Source organism: Oncorhynchus gorbuscha, unplaced genomic scaffold, assembly GCF_021184085.1.
Source record: "Oncorhynchus gorbuscha isolate QuinsamMale2020 ecotype Even-year unplaced genomic scaffold, OgorEven_v1.0 Un_scaffold_769, whole genome shotgun sequence".
NCBI classification, from domain to species: Eukaryota; Metazoa; Chordata; class Actinopteri; order Salmoniformes; family Salmonidae; genus Oncorhynchus; species Oncorhynchus gorbuscha.
In genome coordinates, this window is record NW_025745803.1 from 57,501 (window position 1) to 76,044 (window position 18,544).

Genomic DNA, 18,544 nt, shown 5'->3' on the forward strand with positions numbered 1-18,544 from the left:
TGTGTGTGTGAGAGAGCGTGCATGGCTCCCTAGCGGCTTTGAAGGCTCCCGAGTGGAATCTGATTAGAGATGCATGTCTGACACACACTGCCGTGCTCTGCCTGTTCCACCGTGAGGCAGAGTGGGGGCCAAGGTGGGGGCGGGGCCAGGGTGGAGGGCCAGGTTGGGGGTGGGGGGCCAGGTTGGAGGGTGGGGGCCAGGGTGGGGGACCAGGGTGGGGGTGGGGGGCCAGGGTGGGGGGGGGGAAGGTTTATACGGCCTATTTTCTGCTCATCTGCAGCAGCGTCTTTCTCTATCCTCTGTTTTTTCCTTTCTTTTTATCACTGTCTCTCACCAATGCAGAGCCAGACGTCTACAAAATATGCATCTCTTTCTCTCATTCTCTCTGCTCTGTCCCTGTTTATAGCTGTACCGTGCCTCTCTCTCTCTGTCCCTGTTTATAGCTGTACCGTGCCTCTCTCTCTCTGTCCCTGTTTATAGCTGTACCGTGCCTCTCTCTCTCTCTGTCCCTGTTTATAGCTGTACCGTGCCTCTCTCTCTCTGTCCCTGTTTATAGCTGTACCGTGTCTCTGTCTCTCTGTCCCTGTTTATAGCTGTACCGTGCCTCTCTCTCTCTGTCCCTGTTTATAGCTGTACCGTGCCTCTCTCTCTCTGTCCCTGTTTATAGCTGTACCGTGCCTCTCTCTCTCTGTCCCTGTTTATAGCTGTACCGTGCCTCTCTCTCTCTGTCCCTGTTTATAGCTGTACCGTGTCTCTCTCTCTCTGCTCTGTCCCTGTTTATAGCTGTACCGTGTCTCTCTCTGCTCTGTCCCTGTTTATAGCTGTACCGTGCCTCTCTCTCTCTGTCCCTGTTTATAGCTGTACCGTGCCTCTCTCTCTCTGTCCCTGTTTATAGCTGTACCGTGTCTCTCTCTCTCTGTCCCTGTTTATAGCTGTACCGTGCCTCTCTCTCTCTGTCCCTGTTTATAGCTGTACCATGTCTCTCTCTGTCTCTCTGTCCCTGTTTATAGCTGTACCGTGTCTCTCTCTGCTCTGTCCCTGTTTATAGCTGTACCGTGTCTCTCTCTGCTCTGTCCCTGTTTATAGCTGTACCGTGTCTCTCTCTCTGTTCTGTCCCTGTTTATAGCTGTACCGTGTCTCTCTCTCTCTGCTCTGTCCCTGTTTATAGCTGTACCGTGTCTCTCTCTGCTCTGTCCCTGTTTATAGCTGTACCGTGTCTCTCTCTGCTCTGTCCCTGTTTATAGCTGTACCGTGTCTCTCTCTCTGCTCTGTCCCTGTTTATAGCTGTACCGTGTCTCTCTCTGCTCTGTCCCTGATTATAGCTGTACCGTGTCTCTCTCTCTCTGTCCCTGTTTATAGCTGTACCGTGTCTCTCTCTCTCTGCTCTGTCCCTGTTTATAGCTGTACCGTGCCTCTCTCTCTCTGCTCTGTCCCTGTTTATAGCTGTACCGTGTCTCTCTCTGCTCTGTCCCTGTTTATAGCTGTACCGTGCCTCTCTCTCTCTGCTCTGTCCCTGTTTATAGCTGTACCGTGCCTCTCTCTCTCTGTCCCTGTTTATAGCTGTACCATGTCTCTCTCTGTCTCTCTGTCCCTGTTTATAGCTGTACCGTGTCTCTCTCTGTCTCTCTGTCCCTGTTTATAGCTGTACCGTGTCTCTCTCTCTGTTCTGTCCCTGTTTATAGCTGTACCGTGTCTCTCTCTCTGCTCTGTCCCTGTTTATAGCTGTACCGTGTCTCTCTCTGTCTCTCTGTCCCTGTTTATAGCTGTACCGTGTCTCTCTCTGCTCTGTCCCTGTTTATAGCTGTACCGTGTCTCTCTCTCTGTTCTGTCCCTGTTTATAGCTGTACCGTGTCTCTCTCTCTGCTCTGTCCCTGTTTATAGCTGTACCGTGTCTCTCTCTCTGCTCTGTCCCTGTTTATAGCTGTACCGTGTCTCTCTCTGTCTCTCTGTCCCTGTTTATAGCTGTACCGTGTCTCTCTCTCTGCTCTGTCCCTGTTTATAGCTGTACCGTGTCTCTCTCTGTCTCTCTGTCTCTCTGTCTCTCTGTCTCTCTGTCCCTGTTTATAGCTGTACCGTGTCTCTCTCTCTGCTCTGTCCCTGTTTATAGCTGTACCGTGTCTCTCTCTGCTCTGTCCCTGTTTATAGCTGTACCGTGTCTCTCTCTCTGCTCTGTCCCTGTTTATAGCTGTACCGTGTCTCTCTCTGCTCTGTCCCTGTTTATAGCTGTACCGTGTCTCTCTCTCTGTTCTGTCCCTGTTTATAGCTGTACCGTGTCTCTCTCTCTGCTCTGTCCCTGTTTATAGCTGTACCGTGTCTCTCTCTGTCTCTCTGTCTCTCTGTCTCTCTGTCTCTCTGTCTCTCTGTCTCTCTGTCCCTGTTTATAGCTGTACCGTGTCTCTCTCTGCTCTGTCCCTGTTTATAGCTGTACCGTGTCTCTCTCTGCTCTGTCCCTGTTTATAGCTGTACCGTGTCTCTCTCTCTCTCTGTCCCTGTTTATAGCTGTACCGTGTCTCTGTCTCTCTGCTCTGTCCCTGTTTATAGCTGTACCGTGTCTCTCTCTCTGTTCTGTCCCTGTTTATAGCTGTACCGTGTCTCTCTCTCTCTCTGTCCCTGTTTATAGCTGTACCGTGTCTCTCTCTGCTCTGTCCTGTTTATAGCTGTACCGTGTCTCTGTCCCTGTTTATAGCTGTCTGTCCCTAGCTCTGCTCTGTCCCTGTTTATAGCTGTACCGTGTCTCTCTCTGCTCTGTCCCTGTTTATAGCTGTACCGTGTCTCTCTCTCTGCTCTGTCCCTGTTTATAGCTCTCTCTGTCCCTGTTTATAGCTGTACCGTGTCTCTCTGTCCCTGTTTATAGCTGTACCGTGTCTCTCTGTCCCTGTTTATAGCTGTACCGTGTCTCTCTGTCCCTGTTTATAGCTGTACCGTGTCTCTCTGTCCCTGTTTATAGCTGTACCGTGTCTCTCTGTCCCTGTTTATAGCTGTACCGTGTCTCTCTGTCCCTGTTTATAGCTGTACCGTGTCTCTCTCTGCTCTGTCCCTGTTTATAGCTGTACCGTGTCTCTCTCTGCTCTGTCCCTGTTTATAGCTGTACTGTGTCTCTCTCTCTCTGTCCCTGTTTATAGCTGTACCGTGCCTCTCTCTCTCTGTCCCTGTTTATAGCTGTACCGTGTCTCTCTCTCTCTCTCTGTCCCTGTTTATAGCTGTACCGTGTCTCTCTCTCTCTGCTCTGTCCCTGTTTATCTCTCTGCTCTGTCCCTGTTTATAGCTGTACCGTGTCTCTCTCTCTCCCTGCTCTGTCCCTGTTTATAGCTGTACCGTGCTCTCTCTCTGCTCTGTCCCTGTTTATAGCTGTACCGTGTCTCTGTCTCTCTGCTCTGTCCCTGTTTATAGCTGTACCGTGTGTCTCTCTCTCTCTCTCTGTCCCTGTTTATAGCTGTACCGTGTGTCTCTCTCTGCTCTGTCCCTGTTTATAGCTGTACCGTGTCTCTGTCTCTCTGCTCTGTCCCTGTTTATAGCTGTACCGTGTCTCTCTCTGCTCTGTCCCTGTTTATAGCTGTACCGTGTCTCTGTCTCTCTGCTCTGTCCCTGTTTATAGCTGTACCGTGTCTCTCTCTCTCTGTCCCTGTTTATAGCTGTACCGTGTCTCTCTCTGCTCTGTCCCTGTTTATAGCTGTACCGTGTCTCTCTGTCCCTGTTTATAGCTGTACCGTGTCTCTCTGTCCCTGTTTATAGCTGTACCGTGTCTCTCTCTCTCTGTCCCTGTTTATAGCTGTACCGTGTCTCTCTGCTCTGTCCCTAGCTCTCTCTGTCCCTGTTTATAGCTGTACCGTGTCTCTCTGTCCCTCTCTGCTCTGTCCCTGTTTATAGCTGTACCGTGTCTCTCTCTGCTCTGTCCCTGTTTATAGCTGTACCGTGTCTCTCTCTGCTCTGTCCCTGTTTATAGCTGTACCGTGTCTCTCTCTGCTCTGTCCCTGTGTCTCTCTCTGCTCTGTCCCTGTTTTTATACCGTGTCTCTGTCTCTCTGCTGTTTATAGCCGTGTGTCCCTGTTTATAGCTGTACCGTGTCTCTCTCTGTCTGTCCCTGTTTATAGCTGTACCGTGCCTCTCTCTCTCTCTGTCCCTGTTTATAGCTGTACCGTGTCTCTCTCTCTGCTCTGTCCCTGTTTATCTCTCTCTGCTCTGTCCCTGTTTATAGCTGTACCGTGTCTCTCTCTGCTCTGTCCCTGTTTATAGCTGTACCGTCTCTCTCTCTGCTCTGTCCCTGTTTATAGCTGTACCGTGTCTCTGTCTCTCTGCTCTGTCCCTGTTTATAGCTGTACCGTGTCTCTCTCTCTCTGCTCTGTCCCTGTTTATAGCTGTACCGTGTCTCTCTCTGCTCTGTCCCTGTTTATAGCTGTACCGTGTCTCTGTCTCTCTGCTCTGTCCCTGTTTATAGCTGTACCGTGTCTCTCTCTCTGCTCTGTCCCTGTTTATAGCTGTCTCCTGCTCTGTCCCTGTCTCTCTGTCCCTGTTTATAGCTCTGCTCTGTCCCTGTTTATAGCTGTATAGTGTCTCTCTCTGCTCTGTCCCTGTTTATAGCTGTACCGTGTCTCTCTCTGTCTGTCCCTGTTTATAGCTGTACCTGCTCTGTGTCTCTCTGTCCCTGTTTATAGCTGTACCGTGTCTCTCTCTGCTCTGTCCCTGTTTATAGCTGTACCGTGTCTCTCTGTCCCTGCTCTGTCCCTGTTTATAGCTGTACCGTGTCTCTCTCTGCTCTGTCCCTGTTTATAGCTGTACCGTGTCTCTCTCTCTCTGCTCTGTCCCTGTTTATAGCTGTACCGTGTCTCTCTCTGCTCTGTCCCTGTTTATAGCTGTACCGTGTCTCTCTCTGCTCTGTCCCTGTTTATAGCTGTACTGTGCCTCTCTCTCTCTGTCCCTGTTTATAGCTGTACCGTGTCTCTCTCTCTCTGCTCTCTCTCTGCTCTGTCCCTGTTTATAGCTGTACCGTGTCTCTCTGTCCCTCTCTCTCTCTGTCCCTGTTTATAGCTGTACCGTGTCTCTCTCCCTCTGCTCTGTCCCTGTTTATAGCTAGCTGTACTCTGTCCCTGTTTATAGCTCTGTCTCTCTGCTCTGTCCCTGTTTATAGCTGTACCGTGTCTCTCTCTCTGTCCCTGTTTATAGCTGTACCGTGTCTCTCTCTCTCTGCTCTGTCCCTGTTTATAGCTGTACCGTGTCTCTCTCTCTCTGTCCCTGTTTATAGCTGTACCGTGTCTCTCTCTCTCTGTCCCTGTTTATAGCTGTACCGTGTCTCTCTCTGCTCTGTCCCTGTTTATAGCTGTACCGTGTCTCTCTCTCTGCTCTGTCCCTGTTTATCTCTCTCTCTCTGCTCTGTCCCTGTTTATAGCTGTACCGTGTCTCTCTGTCCCTGTTTATAGCTGTACCGTGTCTCTCTCTCTCTGTCCCTGTTTATAGCTGTACCGTGTCTCTCTCTGCTCTGTCCCTGTTTATAGCTGTACCGTGTCTCTCTCTCTCTGCTCTGTCCCTGTTTATAGCTGTACCGTGTCTCTCTCTGCTCTGTCCCTGTTTATAGCTGTACTGTGCCTCTCTCTCTCTCTGTCCCTGTTTATAGCTGTACCGTGTCTCTCTCTCTGTTCTGTCCCTGTTTATAGCTGTACCGTGTCTCTGTCTCTCTGCTCTGTCCCTGTTTATAGCTGTACCGTGTCTCTGTCTCTCTGCTCTGTCCCTGTTTATAGCTGTACCTTGTCTCTCTCTCTGCTCTGTCCCTGTTTATAGCTGTACCGTGCCTCTGTCTCTCTGCTCTGTCCCTGTTTATAGCTGTACCTTCTCTCTCTCTGTCCCTCTGCTCTGTCCCTGTTTATAGCTGTACCGTGTCTCTCTCTCTCTCTGTGTCTCTGTCTCTCTGCTCTGTCCCTGTTTATAGCTGTACTCGTGTCTCTGTCTCTCTGCTCTGTCCCTGTTTATAGCTGTACCGTGTCTCTCTCTGCTCTGTCCTCTGTCCCTGTTTATAGCTGTACCGTGTCTCTCTCTCTCTGTCCCTGTTTATAGCTGTACCGTGTCTCTCTGTCCCTGTTTTAGCTGTACCGTGTCTCTCTCTGCTCTGTCCCTGTTTATAGCTGTCTCTCTCTCTGTCCCTGTTTATAGCTGTACCGTGTGTCTCTCTCTGCTCTGTCCCTGTTTATAGCTGTACCGTGTCTCTCTCTGCTCTGTCCCTGTTTATAGCTGTACCGTGTCTCTCTCTCTCTCTCTCTCTCTGCTCTGTCCCTGTTTATAGCTGTACCGTGTCTCTCTCTGCTCTGTCCCTGTTTATAGCTGTACCGTGTCTCTCTCTCTGCTCTGTCCCTGTTTATCTGTCCCTGTTTATAGCTGTACCGTGTCTCTCTCTCTGTCTGTCCCTGTTTATAGCTGTACCGTGTCTCTCTCTCTCTGTCCCTGTTTATAGCTGTACCGTGTCTCTCTCTGCTCTGTCCCTGTTTATAGCTGTACCGTGTCTCTCTCTGTCCCTCTGTCCCTGTTTATAGCTGTACCGTGTCTCTCTCTGCTCTGTCCCTGTCCCTGTGTTATAGCTGTACCGTGTCCTCTCTCTCTCTGTCCCTGTTTATAGCTGTCTCGTGTCTCTCTCTCTGTCCCTGTTTATAGCTGTACCGTGCTCTCTCTCTGCTCTGTCCCTGTTTATAGCTGTACTCTGTCCCTGTTTATAGCTGTCGTGTCTCTCTGCTCTGTCCCTGTTTATAGCTGTACCGTGTCTCTCTCTCTGCTCTGTCCCTGTTTATAGCTGTACCTCTCTCTCTGCTCTGTCCCTGTTTATAGCTGTACCGTGTCTCTCTCTGCTCTGTCCCTGTTTATAGCTGTACCGTGTCTCTCTCTGCTCTGTCCCTGTTTATAGCTGTCGTGCCTCTCTCTGTCCCTGTTTATAGCTGTACCGTGTCTCTCTCTCTGCTCTGTCCCTGTTTATAGCTGTACCGTGTCTCTGTCTCTCTGCTCTGTCCCTGTTTATAGCTGTACCTTGTCTCTCTCTCTGCTCTGTCCCTGTTTATAGCTGTACCGTGTCTCTCTCTGCTCTGTCCCTGTTTATAGCTGTACCGTGTCTCTCTCCGTGTCTCTCTGTCCCTGTTTATAGCTGTACCGTCTCTCTCTCTGTCCCTGTTTATAGCTGTACCGTGTCTCTCTCTGCTCTGTCCCTGTTTATAGCTGTACCGTGTCTCTCTGTCTAGCTCTGTCCCTGTTTATAGCTGTACGTGTCGTGTCTCTCTGCTCTGTCCCTAGCTGTACGTGTCTCTCTCTGCTCTGTCCCTGTTTATAGCTGTACCGTGTCTCTCTCTCTCTGCTCTGTCCCTGTTTATAGCTGTACCGTGTCTCTCTCTCTGCTCTGTCCCTGTTTATAGCTGTACCGTGTCTCTCTCTGCTCTGTCCCTGTTTATAGCTGTACCGTGTCTCTCTCTGCTCTGTCCCTGTTTATAGCTGTACCGTGTCTCTCTCTCTCTGCTCTGTCCCTGTTTATAGCTGTACCGTGTCCCTCTCTCTCTGCTCTGTCCCTGTTTATAGCTGTGTCTCGTGTCTCTCTCTGCTCTGTCCCTGTTTATACCGTGTCTCTCTCTCTGCTCTGTCCCTGTTTATAGCTGTACCGTGTCTCTCTCTCTCTGTCCCTGTTTATAGCTGTACCGTGTCTCTCTCTCTGCTCTGTCCCTGTTTATAGCTCTCTCTCTCTCTGTCTGTCCCTGTTTATAGCTGTACCGTGTCTCTCTCTCTCTGCTCTGTCCCTGATTATAGCTGTACCCTGTCTCTCTCTCTCTGTCCCTGTTTATAGCTGTACCGTGTCTCTGTCTCTCTAGATTATTTTTCCGACCTGAAGGGGCGTGAAGACACTGACGAAGGCATCTACTGGGAGTTTTACGGCAGCGCCGTGTGTGGTGAGTACACACACACACACACACACACACACACACACACACACACACACACACACACACACACACACACACACACACACACACACACACACACACACACACACACACACACACACACACACACACACACACACACACACACACACACACACAAGGAGCAGCAGGAAGAAGACAGGGAAAGACACTCAGGTAAATCTCTGTGGGAGTCTTTTCGGAGTAGACCAGCATTGATTCAGAAGGACAACATCAGAAAAAGAACAGTGGTTTCTCTTGTATCCGATAGATTTTCCCTCCCAGCCTTGGAGCGAGCTGCGCTTTTGTGCCTCCCTCACCTCCTGCCTCCCTACTCTCCTGCGTCCCTACTCTCCTGCCTACCTTCCCTCCTGCCTCCCTACTCTCCTGCCTCCCTACTCTCCTGCCTCCCTACTCTCCTGCCTACCTCCCCTCCTGCCTACCTCCCCTCCTGCCGACCTCACCTCTTGCCTCCAAACCACAAGTTTCTCCCATTTATTGCATACGATCAATACTGATGGCCCATGTTGAAATCCAACTTGCAACCTTCGCATTGCCAACACCCACCGCGCTCCAACCAACTGAGATATGTGGATCTCAATGCCACACGGAAAGGTCTCCGGTTTTAACAAGTGATGCTATGGAGGTTTGAGCTCCAGAGAGAGGAGGAGGGGGGAAGGGGAGGCTCCACTCCCTCTATCCTTTCCCTCTCTCCACTGACTCTATCCCTCCCCCCACTCCAGCTGTCCCTCTAGGAAACTCAACTTCCCTCCTTTCTCATCCTCCCTCTATCTACCCTCCTTTCTCCACTCCCTCTATCCCTCCTATCCTCTCCCTCCACTCCCTCTATCCTCCCCTCTCCACTCCCTCTATCCTCTCCTTTCCACTCCCTCTATCCTCTCCTATCCACTCCCTCTATCCTCCCCTCTCCACTCCCTCTACCCGCTCCACTCCCTCTATCCTCTCCACTCCCTCTACCCTCTCCACTCCCTCTACCCGCTCCACTCCCTCTATCCTTTCCCTCTCTCCACTCACTCTATCCCTCCCTCTCCACTCCCTCTATCCTCTCCCTCTATCCTTTCCCTCTCTCCACTCACTCTACCCTCCTTTCTCCACTCCCTCTACCCGCTCCTCTCCCTCCCTCTATCCCTCTATCCTCTCTCCCTTCCCTCTCCACCCTCTATCCTCCCCTCTCCACTCCCTCTATCCACTCTCTCTATCCTCTCCCTCTACCCTTCCCTCTCCACTCCCTCTATCCTCCCCTCTCCACTCCCTCTATCCACTCTCTCTATCCTCTCCCTCTACCCTTCCCTCTCCACTCCCTCTATCCTCCCCTCTCCTATCCACTCTCTCTATCCTCTCCCTCTACCCTCTCCAGTCCCTCTATCCTCTCTCTCCCTCTATCCTCTCTATCCTCTCCCTCTACCCTCCCCTCTCCACTCCCTCTATCCTCCCCTCTCCCTCCCTCTCCACTCTCTCATCCTCTCCCTCTATCCCTCCCTCCCTCCCTCCCTCTCCACTCCTCTCCCCTCTATCCTTTCCCTCTCTCCACTCACTCTACCCTCCCCTCCCTCCCTCTCCAGTCTCCACCCACACCCTCTATCCTCTCCCTCTACCCTCCCCTCCCTCTACCCTCCCTCTCCCTCCCTATCCTCTCCCTCTATCCTTTCCCTCTCTCCACTCACTCTATCATCTCCTCTATCCTCTCCCCTCTCCACTCCCTCTATCCCCTTCCCTCCCTCCACTCCCTCTATCCTTTCCCCTCTCCACTCCCTCTACCCTCCTCTCTCCACTCCCTCTATCCTCTCCCTCTATCTATCCCTCTCCCTCTACCCTCCCCTCTCCCTCCCCCTCCCTCTACCCTTCCCCTCCACTCCCTCTATCCTCCCCCTCTCCCTCTACCCTCCTCTACTCCACTCCCTCTATCCAGTCTCCATCCTCTCCCTCTACCCTCCCCCTCCACTCCCTCTACCCTCCCTCTCCCTCCCTCTACCCTCCCCTACTCCACCCTCTATCCTCTCCCTCTACCCTCCCGTCTCCACTCCCTCTACCCTCCCCTCTCCTCTCCCTCTATCCTCTCCCTCTATCCTTTCCCTCTCTCCACTCACTCTATCCACCTCTCCCGACTCCCTCTATCGTCCTCTATCCTCCTCTCTCCACTCCCGCTATCCTACTCTCTCCACTCCCTCTATCCTCTCCAGTCCTGGAATCTGAGACATGAGGTTCTATTAGAGACCCACGACAAACTACCAATTAATCCTCCTCTCCCTCCTCCTCTGCTCACTCCCTCCTTTCCTCCCCTCATCCCCTCCCTTTCTCCAAATTGTGAATTGTCCCTCAGACCACAGCCGCCCCCCCCCGTGTTAGAACAGCAGGGAGAGGTTGGACTTCCAGCTGGAGAGGACAGAGAACTGTATTACATTCCTGCATCATATTACAAACGGAAGTTGAAGGTCATAATTCATCTTTCTCTGTGATTTGAGTGTCACCGGTGACAACTTTGTGGAAATTCTTCAAGGTTGTTTCAAATGTTGCCTAATGGCAACGCTAATATTTCATCCCCTCTTTCCGCAAGAAAACAGCAAGATATTACATGCTAATACCACCCCTAGTCCTGTGAAGGCAGAAGTGGATGAAGTGGGGGTGGACGGCTGCTGGGATCTCTCCACACCTGCATTGTTCAACACACTGATAGACACACACCCTGCGGTCGGTTTGGTGGGCTGAGTGGAGCTGGGTGCCCCAGGGCAACACCTGGCTGCTTCATGCTATCATTGGAGGGGGGGGGGGCAGCCAGCCAGCCAGCCAGCAGTACAATGCTCTGACTGTGCCTGTTTGACGAGGCTGACCTTACCTGCCACAGGCATTTATCTCCAGCTCAACCCTGGCTGTGTGTGTTGTGGGGGGTGATGCAAGTGTAGACAGTCATGTGCGTTTCATTTTGAATGGTTGTATGTGCCCACCTGTTTGAGTTCTGTCACCTGACCTGTGTAGTACTCACCTGTCATCACCACTGATGCAGAATAGTGTTGTAACAGTGTGTTTGGTCATCTCTACAGAATAGTGTTGTAACAGTGTGTTTGGTCATCTCTACAGAATAGTGTTGTAACAGTGTGTTTGGTCATCTCTACAGAATAGTGTTGTAACAGTGTGTTTGGTCATCTCTACAGAATAGTGTTGTAACTGTGTGTTTGGTCATCTCTACAGAATAGTGTTGTAACAGTGTGTTTGGTCATTTCTACAGAATAGTGTTGTAACAGTGTGTTTGGTCATCTCTACAGAATAGTGTTGTAACTGTGTGTTTGGTCATCTCTACAGAATAGTGTTGTAACAGTGTGTTTGGTCATCTCTACAGAATAGTGTTGTAACAGTGTGTTTGGTCATCTCTACAGAATAGTGTTGTAACAGTGTGTTTGGTCATCTCTACAGAATAGTGTTGTAACAGTGTGTTTGGTCATCTCTACAGAATAGTGTTGTAACTGTGTGTGTGTGTGTGTGTGTGTGTGTGTGTGTGTGTGTGTGTGTGTGTGTGTGTGTGTGTGTGTGTGTGTGTGTGTGTGTGTGTGTGTGTGTGTGTGTGTGTGTGTGTGTGTGTGTGTGTGTGTGTGTGTGTGTGTGTGTGTGTGTGTGTGCGTTGCAGAGTCAGGTGAGGACCCAGCAGCCTATGACATCCTGGCTAACCCCCCAGGCCCAGGAGAGGAGGAGGACACGAGGCAGGGCTTTGAGTTTGAGTTCTCTGACCGACCCCTCCTGCCCTGCTACAACATTCAGCTCTCCCTCTCACAGGGGTAAGTGTCTGTGTGTCATTATGAGCCCCAGAAATAACATTTTTCCTTCCGGTTCTGACTATAGTTTTGAATCGGTTTCTGTCCTGCAGTATGCAAAATAATGAGCTTTAGTTTGTCCACCTGTGACCACCATTTACATTACAGTATTGTCACGGTTACCCAGCTACATTATAGCAGTGTTGTTGTTCTCACCAGTAACCCTACACTTCACTGCATGTTGGGTTCCCTCCCTCCATCCGTCCCTCCTCTCCCCGTTCCAGTGTGTTATTAAGCAGATGAGAGGAGAGATCATTATGATCAGGGTATCGATAAAGTCATTAGTCACACCGATCTGGGGGAGGGTCATTAGTCATGCCGACCTGGGGGAGGGAGGGGGGAGGGTCATTAGTCACACCGACCTGGCGGAGGGAGGAGGGGGGGGTGTCATTAACCAGGGGGCTCGCCACAGGAGGAAATGATTTATGTGGAGGGAAGAAGGTAGACTAGTAGAAGCAGAGCTCTTTAATACTGTGGGTTGCTCTGATATGAGGGAGGAGAAACATTAGGGGGTTGGAGAGGAACAGAGAGGGTGGGTAAAGAGACAGAGAGGAGGTTGGATAGAGGATTTTAGAGAGAACGATGGGAGGATTCATAGGATGGTAGAGAGAGAGCGAGAGGAGGTTTGATAGAAGGATGGTAGAGAGAGGAAATTTGATAGGATGGTAGAGAGAGATGAGATTTGATAGGATGGTAGAGAGAGAGGAGATTTGATAGGATGGTAGAGAGAGAGGAGATTTGATAGGATGGTAGAGAGAGAGGAGATTTGATAGGATGGTAGAGAGAGAGGAGATTTGATAGGATGGTAGAGAGAGAGGAGATTTGATAGGATGGTAGAGAGAGATGAGATTTGATAGGATGGTAGAGAAAGATGAGATTTGATAGAAGGATGGTAGAAAGAGAGAGCGAGAGAGAGGTTTGATAGGATGGTGGAGAAAGAGAGGATGGTAGAGAGAGAGGAGGTTTGATAGGATGGTGGAGAAAAAGAGGATAGTAGAGAGAGAGGAGGTTTGATAGGATGGTGGAGAAAGAGAGGATGGTAGAGAGAGGAGGTTTGGTAGGATGGTGGAGAAAAAGGATGGTAGAGAGGAGATTTGGTAGAAGGATGGTGGAGAAAGAGAGAATGGTAGAGAGAGGAGGTTTGGTAGAAGGATGGTGGAGAAAGAGAGGATGGTAGAGAGAGAGGAGGTTTGGTAGAAGGATGGTGGAGAAAGAGAGGATAGTAGAGAGAGGGGAGGTTTGGTAGGATGGTGGAGAAAAAGAGGATGGTAGAGAGAGAGGATGGCAGAGAGAGGAGGTTTGGTAGAAGGATGGTGGAGAAAGAGAGGATGGTAGAGAGAGAGGAGTTTTGGTAGAAGGATGGTGGAAAAAGAGATGGTAGAGAGATAGGAGGTTTGGTAGAAGGATGGTAGAGAGAGAGGAGGTTTGGTAGAAGGATGGTGGAGAAAGAGAGGATGGTAGAGAGAGAGGAGGTTTGGTAGAAGGATGGTGGAGAAAGAGAGGATGGTAGAGAGAGAGGAGTTTTGGTAGAAGGATGGTGGAAAAAGAGATGGTAGAGAGATAGGAGGTTTGGTAGAAGGATGGTAGAGAGAGGGGAGGTTTGGTAGAAGGATGGTGGAGAAAGAGAGGATGGTAGAGAGAGAGGAGGTTTGGTAGAATGATGGTGGAGAAAGAGAGGATGGTAGAGAGAGAGGAGATTTGGTAGAAGGATGGTGGAGAAAGAGAGCATGGCAGAGAGAGAGGAGATTTGGTAGACGGATGGTGGAGAAAGAGAGGATAGCAGAGAGAGAGGAGGTTTGGTAGAAGGATGGTGGAGAAAGTGAGGATGGCAGAGAGAGAGGAGGTTTGGTAGAAGGATGGTGGAGAAAGAGAGGTGATTTGGTAGAAGGATGGTGGAGAAAGAGAGGATATTTTGTAGAAGGATGGTGGAGAAAGAGAGGATGGCAGAGAGAGGAGGTTTGGTAGACGGATGGTGGAGAAAGAGAGGATGGTAGAGAGAGAGGAGGTTTGGTAGAAGGATGGTGGAGAAAGAGAGGATGGTAGAGAGGAGATTTGGTAGAAGGATGGTGGAGAAAGAGAGGATGGTAGAGAGAGGAGGTTTGGTAGAAGGATGGTGGAGAAAGAGAGGATGGTAGAGAGAGAGGAGGTTTGGTAGAAGGATGGTGGTGAAAGAGAGGATAGTAGAGAGAGAGGAGGTTTGGTAGGATGGTGGAGAAAAAGAGGATGGTAGAGAGAGAGGAGGTTTGGTAGGATGGTGGTCAAAGAGGATGGTAGAGAGGAGATTTGGTAGAAGGATGGTGGAGAAAGAGAGGATGGTAGAGAGAGGAGGTTTGGTAGAAGGATGGTGGAGAAAGAGAGGATGGTAGAGAGAGGAGGTTTGGTAGAAGGATGGTGGAGAAAGAGATGATGGTAGAGAGAGAGGAGGTTTGGTAGAAGGATGGTGGAGAAAGAGAGGATGGTAGAGAGAGAGGAGGTTTAGTAGAAGGATGGTAGAGAGAGAGGAGATTTGGTAGAAGGATGGTGGAGAAAGAGAGGATGGCAGAGAGAGGAGGTTTGGTAGAAGGATGGTGGAGAAAAGATGGCAGAGAGAGGAGATTTGGTAGAAGGATGGTGGAGAAAAAGAGAGGAAGGATGGTGGAGAAAGAGAGGAGGTTTGGTAGACGGATGGTGGAGAAAGAGAGGATAGTAGAGAGAGAGGAGGTTTGGTAGAAGGATGGTGGGGAAAGAGAGGATGGTAGAGAGGAGATTTGGTAGAAGGATGGAGGAGAAAGAGAGGATGGTAGAGAGAGAGGAGGTTTGGTAGGATGGTGGAGAAAGACGATGGTAGAGAGAGGAGGTGTGGTAGGATGGTGGAGAAAGAGAGGATGGTAGAGAGAGGAGGTTTGATAGGATGGTGGAGAAAGAGAGGATGGTAGAGAGAGGAGGTTTGGTAGGATGGTGGAGAAAGAGAGGATGGTAGAGATGGGAGGTTTGGTAGAAGGATGGTGGAGAAAGAGAGGAGGTTTGGTAGAAGGATGGTGGAGAAAGAGAGAGAGCAGGTTTGGTAGAAGGATGGTGGAGAAAGAGATGATGGTAGAGAGAGAGGAGGTTTGGTAGAAGGATGGTAGAGAAAGAGAGGATGGCAGAGAGAGAGGAGGTTTGGTAGAAGGATGGTGGAGAAAGAGAGGAGATTTGGTAGAAGGATGGTGGAGAAAGAGAGGAGGTTTGGTAGACGGATGGTGGAGAAAGAGAGGATAGTAGAGAGAGAGGAGGTTTGGTAGAAGGATGGTGGGGAAAGAGAGGATGGTAGAGAGGAGATTTGGTAGAAGGATGGAGGAGAAAGAGAGGATGGTAGAGAGAGAGGAGGTTTGGTAGGATGGTGGAGAAAGACGATGGTAGAGAGAGGAGGTGTGGTAGGATGGTGGAGAAAGAGAGGATGGTAGAGAGAGGAGGTTTGATAGGATGGTGGAGAAAGAGAGGATGGTAGAGAGAGGAGGTTTGGTAGGATGGTGGAGAAAGAGAGGATGGTAGAGATGGGAGGTTTGGTAGAAGGATGGTGGAGAAAGAGAGGAGGTTTGGTAGAAGGATGGTGGAGAAAGAGAGAGAGCAGGTTTGGTAGAAGGATGGTGGAGAAAGAGATGATGGTAGAGAGAGAGGAGGTTTGGTAGAAGGATGGTAGAGAAAGAGAGGATGACAGAGAGAGGAGGTTTTTTAGGATGGTAGAGAAAAATATATTAAGAAGATGGAGATTGACGCTACGCAGCACGGCAGGCTGCCGTTAGCCGGAGACGTTGGCTAGAGACGTGTGTGAATGCAGACAGTGCTAATTGCCTCCCACACCGTTTTCCTCCCGGCCTAGTCACTCACCCTCTCTTCCTCCCCTCCCTCTCATTCTCTCCCTCTTGGCTGCAGCGCACTGTTCTGTGTAATCTTCAGTCTGAGCACTGCTCTCTCTCTCTCTCTCTCTCTCTCTCTCCATCTCTCAGCGGAGCTCCCCTCCCCAACTTTTTCTTTCTCCCTCCATCTCTCAGCGGAGCTCCCCTCCCCAACTTTTTCTTTCTCCCTCCATCTCTCAGCGGAACTCTCCTCCCCCACTCTTTCTTTCTCTCTCGCTGCTCTCGTTCTCTCTCTCCTCTTGTCTCTCTCGGATCGCTCTGCTCTTCTGGCTGATGCAGTATTAATGGATCTCCTGGGCTGTGAGGCTGGCCTGCGCTCTCTCTCTCTCTCTCTCTCACACACACACACACACACACACACACACACACACACACACACACACACACACACACACACACACACACACACACACACACACACACACACACACACACACACACACACACACACACACACACACACACACACACACACACGGAGGCTCGGCAGGGCTTGCATTTACACTCCTCTCCCCATTCAGCTGCTCCCCAGCCGCAGCGCTACACAGCTAACCATTTCAAGTGCTATCGATTTGAACAGTGCCTGTTGTTCATCACCTACCCTACCGTGTGTGTGTGTTTTCACAGAGCGCCCTCAGAAAAGCCTTTGTGTTTATATGTGTGTGACAGATGTTGAAAACCCCAACCACGGTGCTACAGCCCATAATTACAGCTAGTGTTGAAAAGCTGGAGCCACTGGTGTCACATCACAAGTGTAGAGCCGTGCTAACCCGTTCCCTCTCTCCCTCCCCCTCAGTCCCAGAAACTGGCTGCTCCTATCAGACGTCCTGAAGAGACTTAGAATGTCCTCCAGGGCGTTCAGGGCAGCCTTCGCCCATCTGGAGGTAGCAACCATCGCCGAGGCAGAGTTCTACAAGCAGGCGTCACTGTCGCAGCTCTTCTCGTGCCCCGACGAGCTCGCCGCCTTCCTCCCCGACAGCAAGGAGCTGCTGGACCTGGTTGAGACCAGCTCAGAGCTGGCTGCGCTGCTGGGCTCCTCGCTAGAGTGTTTGGACAGCCGATGGGAGCCCAAAGGGGCCCGGGTCAAAGCTAAAGCCCACTCGTGACCCTGAGATACACACACAGAGGGTGACTCTCAATAAGATCTACTTTCTCCTGAAGTGGACACTCCTTCACTAGTTCCCACAAATCTGGTGCAGTTATTTGGCTAGTGGTAGTTTTATATAATAATAATATAATATATGCCATTTAGCAGACGCTTTTATCCAAAGCGACTTACAGTCATGTGTGCATACATTCTACGTATGGGTGGTCCCGGGGATCGAACCCACTACCCTGGCGTTACAAGCGCCATGCTCTACCAACTGAGCTACAGAAGGACCATGTCCTTTCCTTTCAAATCGGTGAAGGGAAGTGAACACTTTGGGAGGAAGGAGAGAGTATTGGCACGTAGCCAACACACACACATGCTCCATGTGTACGTTCCCATGCCCTGTGAGGACTGGACGTTGAATACTGGACAGTATCACTTCAAAGACGAAACAGACCCCAGCGCCACACAAACTGCATTTTTTAAATAAATATATTATATATGTGTACATTAACAGCCGATTTAATTTGTTCTATATATATATATATGTATGTATGTATATCCATACTGTATATCTGCTGCTTTGGTTGTCATGTTGTGGTCAGGTTGTGGGTTTTGACACTGTTTGGGTTGACTAGACTAGTGAACAGGTCAGGAGCAATGTGAGTCGAATGTGGACCTCTGAGGTAAAGGTTATTGTTTTACTTTGGATCATGGCAGTGCACTTGATTTGAGCTTTACCGACCCATTGGACTTTGACAGATATATATATAGAGGTGAACTGTGACAAAAACATTTTAGCACTCATGGCTCATCCCAAAGATTTGGGGATTTTATTTTCAACATTGTCTAAAAACCTAGCTTTATTTGTATCTTATTTATGACAATGAGGAATTAAGATAGTTGATGTGTGGGTTTTTTGTCAAATATAAATGTAAGATACTACAAGACATTTCAATTGAAGAGTGTGATTCATGCTTGAACTTGTAAATAAGACCATTTCAGTAACGGTTTTTCTGACTGGGGTGTTTGATTTGTTTGTTTGTTTTGGCAATGTAAGTGTTTAAACTTTGTAATTAAATACACTATTATTTGTATTTATATTTTACAAAAAAAATAATTTAAATAAATCGCAATACAAGTTAACCTTTATCGTATTTTATTCATCTAAATCATTTCCATTTTTAGGTTTGTGAAATTCCGTAATTTACCCGTAATTCTTGTTGTAGGATTCCTCCCTTTTCCGGGACTTTTCCAACCAGGACTATGGAAAAACACAGATTGTCACCTATTTATTTGGTCTGAAAAATATCTTACTATTCACATTTGCCACTATGAATAACCTACCTCTAGATTTTGGATAATCTAGTCTCGAAATACAGTGCTCCCACACAGCTTTCACAGTTTGTTCTCTTGCAGTCTGGTGGTTTGTGTGTGTCTTGAATCCTGGTTTTAACTTGCCACGCTGGCTCTCGCGTTCCGCTCCGCTCTCAGGGCACTATACTTTCCATCCTTGTTGATCTTGTTTTAGAAAGAGGAAGAGGATGTGATTTGTTGCCAGCAGGAATAGTTCGGTTCGAGTCAAAAGTAGGCTAACCCTTGTCCCCAGGATCCCAAACGCTTATATTTCCACTACGCCCTTCACACACACAGTTCTCCGTAGTTAAGTAGAAATGTCTGTCAGATTGTGGGGGGAAATAAGACCTCATTTATTATTCCGTGGTTGTTGTTGGCCTTGAAATAGCGAAAGATGAATTGTTTGTGTTTGCGTAATACCCAGATCAGTGTTTTACAAAGCCATGCAGGCTAACAAACACCGCCAACAAATTGACACAA

At 49.4% G+C, this 18,544-nt stretch overlaps 1 protein-coding gene across 1 annotated transcript in view; it reads left to right on the forward strand.

Moving 5' to 3' along the window:
- LOC124020202 (BCL-6 corepressor-like) overlaps nucleotides 1-17,854 on the forward strand; it is a 51,884-nt gene extending 34,030 nt beyond the window's left edge. Inside the window, exons 5-7 of the mRNA XM_046335533.1 lie at nucleotides 7,830-7,907; nucleotides 11,560-11,707; nucleotides 16,415-17,854. Of these exons, the coding sequence (XP_046191489.1) occupies nucleotides 7,830-7,907; nucleotides 11,560-11,707; nucleotides 16,415-16,724 (536 nt within the window). The 3' untranslated portion in view covers nucleotides 16,725-17,854. The remainder of the gene's footprint in view (nucleotides 1-7,829; nucleotides 7,908-11,559; nucleotides 11,708-16,414) is intronic.
- Nucleotides 17,855-18,544: the final 690 nt, after the last annotated feature.